At 46.3% G+C, this 4686-nt stretch overlaps 2 protein-coding genes across 2 annotated transcripts; one reads left to right on the top strand and one right to left on the bottom strand.

The window, feature by feature from the left end:
• Positions 1–1908: 1908 nt before the first annotated feature.
• On the bottom strand, positions 1909–2529 carry LOC128732215 (angiomotin-like). Its single transcript, XM_053825385.1, has 2 exons — positions 2459–2529; positions 1909–2320 (listed from the first exon to the last, which is right to left on the bottom strand). The coding sequence occupies exons 1-2, from the start codon at positions 2474–2476 to the stop codon at positions 1958–1960; spliced, it is 381 nt and encodes a 126-aa protein (XP_053681360.1). The 5' UTR covers positions 2477–2529; the 3' UTR covers positions 1909–1957.
• Positions 2530–3313: 784 nt separating this feature from the next.
• On the top strand, positions 3314–3747 carry LOC128732216 (uncharacterized). The gene is made up of 2 exons (XM_053825386.1): positions 3314–3357; positions 3440–3747. The coding sequence occupies exons 1-2, from the start codon at positions 3343–3345 to the stop codon at positions 3692–3694; spliced, it is 270 nt and encodes an 89-aa protein (XP_053681361.1). The 5' UTR covers positions 3314–3342; the 3' UTR covers positions 3695–3747.
• The last annotated feature ends 939 nt before the right edge of the window (positions 3748–4686 follow it).

Here is a 4686-nt window from a genome sequence, read left to right as displayed (position 1 = left end):
GAGCACAATGGGAGCATCTCCTACGAGGGAACGCCACGCGAGCTGTGCGGAAAAGGTCGAATGTTAACCGCGCTGCGGAAGTTATCCCGCGCTCAACAATAGCGCGTCACTCAAGATCGCGACGCCTAACGAACGCAAGGCAAGAGGATGGCCGCTTTCTTGGTTTGCCGCCGTCGGTATGTGCCGCGCGTGTGTGTGTGTGTTTAGGTGGTTGGGAGTTGGAAGGTTTTTTTATGTACATAGATTTTTGGGAGGCCCACACTCAACGGTGACTTCAATTATGTTGCCTCCCCTTCTCTCGGGGGTACTTCCCTCAACAGGAACATCATACACGGTACGCCTTTTGACCCGCAAAAATGTTCTGCATGTTTCTTTTGGCACTCGCAATGCCAAATGTCATTCGCGCAATGTGGCTCGAATTCTGTGGCTTTTTTTTTCTCCTCTCATCTTCTCGGCATCGCGGTGGCACTACGAGCGATAAACTCGCAAACAATTCCCCAAAAAGCAGTGAATGACACTGGGACAACCGTACCCGGGGTGGATGGTGTGATACAACACACAAAACATCGTGTTCTATTTTTCACTTCGCGCGAGTCCGCTCCTTGAGCGAGAAGCGGGAGGGGTGAAATGGAAAGAAAATGGGAACCAACATTAGACAAACAATTGTAGGAACAGAGACGATCTTTCAGCTTTAGCGGCTGTCATCAACGCATTTTTTGTCTTCTTCTGTGGATTTAACGCACCACAGTATCGCTCGTTTCTCGCAGCGCATCACGTTTTGCTCTCGCTCGGTGATAGAGCCATGGTAAAGGACCGTACTCTACGGCACACGATGGACGCCCCTCGTCTCGGTGTTCATTATGATAAATTGTCCTTACAATGTTGCATGAAGTAGTTAGAAAACACACAACGGTGGCACTGGGACGCTGACAAGGACTGTCTTAAAAAGGATGCCACTAAAGGGTAAATATCTCGCTACGGAGAGTACATAATCAAGGGACATTGGTGAAAGTAGCACTTTTGGAGTTCAGTTCATCAACAGAACCTAAAACTTGTGTACTATCTAATGCAAGGGTTTCAAAAGTAAAAGGCAACCGTTTTACGACACAATCATCCGCTTCTATTAAAGTTGATCGTAATGAGATAGTAATTGGAAACTCGCGAAATATTGCTAGATTTGCTTTGCAAGATTACTTACATAATAGACTGGTTTAGAAAAAAAATTGTATCGTCTGGAAATATCTCATCACGGGTACTTACTAACGGATCGAACACACGTGGCTAGTACCGTGACTGTCTGCAGCTGACATCCGTCGAATGACGCTTTTCTTTTGCAATTCTTTTGCCACCTATTGCCGTCTAATGCACAACCGACACAAACACGTGCGTAGGATGAGCTCGAGTAGTAGGATGAATGAACAGTGCGAAAAAGCGTCGTACGAAACGTTTCGAATCGATTCCACGAACAAAATGATACTTTTTTTTGGCTATTTGATCACCACTCAGACGATAGTCCTGAACATTCCAGGATCTTGGTCAATGACCAGCTGACGAACGTTTTGTTTCTTGAAATCCGTTACTTTCGGGCGAAACGTGTCGAATTACAATGTACTGAGATACCAAAGAGACAGGAGAAGTGGATTGAAATGGATGCTTTTAGAGTCAACGCTCGCCACTTGTTTGCGATAATCTTTTCAATCTAACATCGGTGTGCCTGGTTGAAAATATCATCGATGGTTCTTAGTAACGATTTTTTATCCACTTCAGATCGCAAAATGACTATTAATAGTAGTTTTTAATACGAATACTATATTTCTTTTTTTTCCATTTTGCACATACTTCTGGTTTGATTTAACAAAGAACGGAACATTTGAGAGCTCCGTTCTCACGTGTTACACTGTAGGAGTAAAGGCAAGCGTTCGTGAAACCGAAGATCGAAGCCCAGTAATGACACTGTTTAGAAAAGATACGGGTAAGAGGCGGCACTGTACGCCGTGTAGGCAGCAGCTGGAAGAACCGGAGCACCCGCACTGTATGCAGTATAGGCAGCAGCAGGAACCGGAGCAGCAACATACTTGGCTACTGGAGCAACCGGTGCAATGGCCGCAACCGGAGCAGCAGGTGCGGCGACATACTTGGCGACGGCAACCGGAGCAGCGACAGGCGTGGCCGCGACATATGGGGCTGCGATGTTGTGGTTCACCGTGTGCGCATTGTAGGACGTGGCGTACGGTGCTATGACACCAGCTGCAGCAAACGGAGCTGCCACTGGGACTACTCCGGCCGAAACGGTGCTCAGGACGCACAGGGTAAGAGCGATCTGAGAAGAATCGGAAATCCTTTAAAATCCTTAACATCATGATCTTGCCTCGAGAAGATCTACTTAAGCATGATCTTCAGACCGCGAGACAACTGACGAAGGGCGCTCAATGTATCAGGCTGAGATGCTAGGACTTACCACTACTTTGGAGTACATTTTGAAGGATGTATTTGTTTGGAGCTGTTTTGGAAGCTAACTGCAACTGCAACGATGGCACGATTGAAACTGATGCTTTTGGTTCACCAGCGCATTGCTTTTTATCCAAGTTATCCCACCCTGTAACAATTATTTTGCCAAGGTACCTTCCAATGGTAAATTTGCAAGACCATTGGAGCTTCTGCAATCGTTCCGTGGATTTGTCAACGACAAAAGAAACCAAATTCCGAATGTTATTGCGTCCAAGGTTCAAGTGCCGTGTGGAGTCACTACAATCAATTCCAGCGATCACGTACACACCGGACGAATTTTAAACCAACAAGCAACGTTACCTTACCTTCCAACCTACCGGAGGATGACTGTGGCCAAGCTCCCGAGAGCAATTAAATTGTCAAATCGAATTGAAGACATTCGCTACTGATTTCGCATCACGCATTTGGTGTATGCAAATTTTGCACCACATTTCTACTGGCATTGCGAAGCATATGGCACTGCTTCGGTGTACCGGGGCAGCGAAATATTTAATTCAATCAACGGACCATCACTGCAAGGACAACCATGTGGGGAATGTCGGGCAGCGTGTGCATGGGGATACTCGGTGTATTCCTCGTGAGCCGGCGTAACATCACGCTGTTCCAAATCCACGTTGTTAGCAGGGTTTGTGCCATGGAACTGGCACGACCATCAATTGACCAAGGTCAAGGTATGTCCACCGTTGTACCAGTGGACACCGCAAGAGTGGGTGGACTACATGGTGGTGGTCCTATAAAACTAGCTGCACCGTGGTAATCGCAAGTACAGTGTAAATCTGCAGTTTCCACGACAGCACCCAATCTAGTCCCAAAACGCTCGAAAACACACTCAACATGTTCACTAAAGTGGTAAGTGTACCGTGGTTCTGAGGATCAGACGGAAGACATCGCTATGGATTCTAATCTTTCGCGTACCGTTCTCTCGCTTCAGTTCTTCGTAGTTCTGCTCGCCATCGTCGCGACCTCGGCTAAGCCTTTGGTGCCACTGGCTTACACTGCAGCGGCTGCACCATTCGTTGCAGCTCCAGCCGTAACGGTGGCTTCGCCTTATGTGACATCGTACGCGACGGCACCTGCTCTGGCCGCTTATTCTGCTCCATATGCGTCGGCATATACCGCCGGATTCCCGTACACGGCCGCTCTTCCATACGCAGCTGCCGCTCCTTACACGTCCATTGTTCTGTAGACATTATCAGTGGTATCGCGATGACGAAATGAATTACAACTAATGGATCAGAACAGCACAGGATAAAATCGTCAGTTCACACCCGACCCTCAAACGACATTACACATCTCTATTGAAATACAATACCCATCGACATATAAATTAAATACGTAAAGTGTGTTTGAAACCGTCAAAAGCATTGTGGATTCTGTGCCTGTTATGAAGCAATATGTAACAAAACAAAACTTTATTAAACGTTCTGGGGAAAAAGTAGTTTTTTCTAATGTCACCCATGAAAGTTTTCCACTGCTGTCCGTTCCATGGAACGATTTCCAAAACCAACAAATATCGTTCCATCATGCCCTTGGTTCATAAACTTGTAGCAGTGCTAGCGGATGTTTACAAGTAACGTGTCCCAAAAATGGTCCAAATATTAAAAGCTTCAAAAACAGGGCTGCCTTCAATTGTTGGAGCATTTTATTAAATTTGGTCATACAGAGCAAAGTTTAATATTTCACCCACCGAGCGCATACAAATTTTCGCATCGAAAGGTGTGCAGGTCAAATATAATTAAAAAGTTCGAAAGCTGTAGCAGAAAAGCACAATGCACAACATGTAACGGACTATGAAAATGGCTCAACATTATTTCGTACCACGACGTCGTTTTGAAACAGCATGTAGCATGAAAGGCCCTCTGTAAGCAACGGCAAACCTGCAGACATAAAAAATCGCTCATCCAAACGGGGCCATGCACCACTATCACGGCTCTTGCGGTGCCTCTTTGGTTCGCGTAGGTTGCCAGTGTTGAGATTATTTTTCACGGCACAACATAACACATTCATAGTAGCGCACTTTGCCCGGGATTTGCAAGTTAAAAGAAAAATTAATGCAATGTTCATGCGGGATGGATGTTCTCAAGCAGCATTATGCACTTTTCCGCTCTACCCGCTGGCGTCCTTCCACTCGGTGCCGAGCGTAACCCATTGCTCAACAGATAACATGCCGGTGAGAGG

This window comes from Anopheles nili, chromosome 2 (genome assembly GCF_943737925.1).
Source record: "Anopheles nili chromosome 2, idAnoNiliSN_F5_01, whole genome shotgun sequence".
NCBI lineage: Eukaryota > Metazoa > Arthropoda > Insecta > Diptera > Culicidae > Anopheles > Anopheles nili.
The sequence above is the reverse complement of the archived record's forward strand: the minus strand, read 5'-3'. Positions and strand labels throughout refer to the sequence as shown.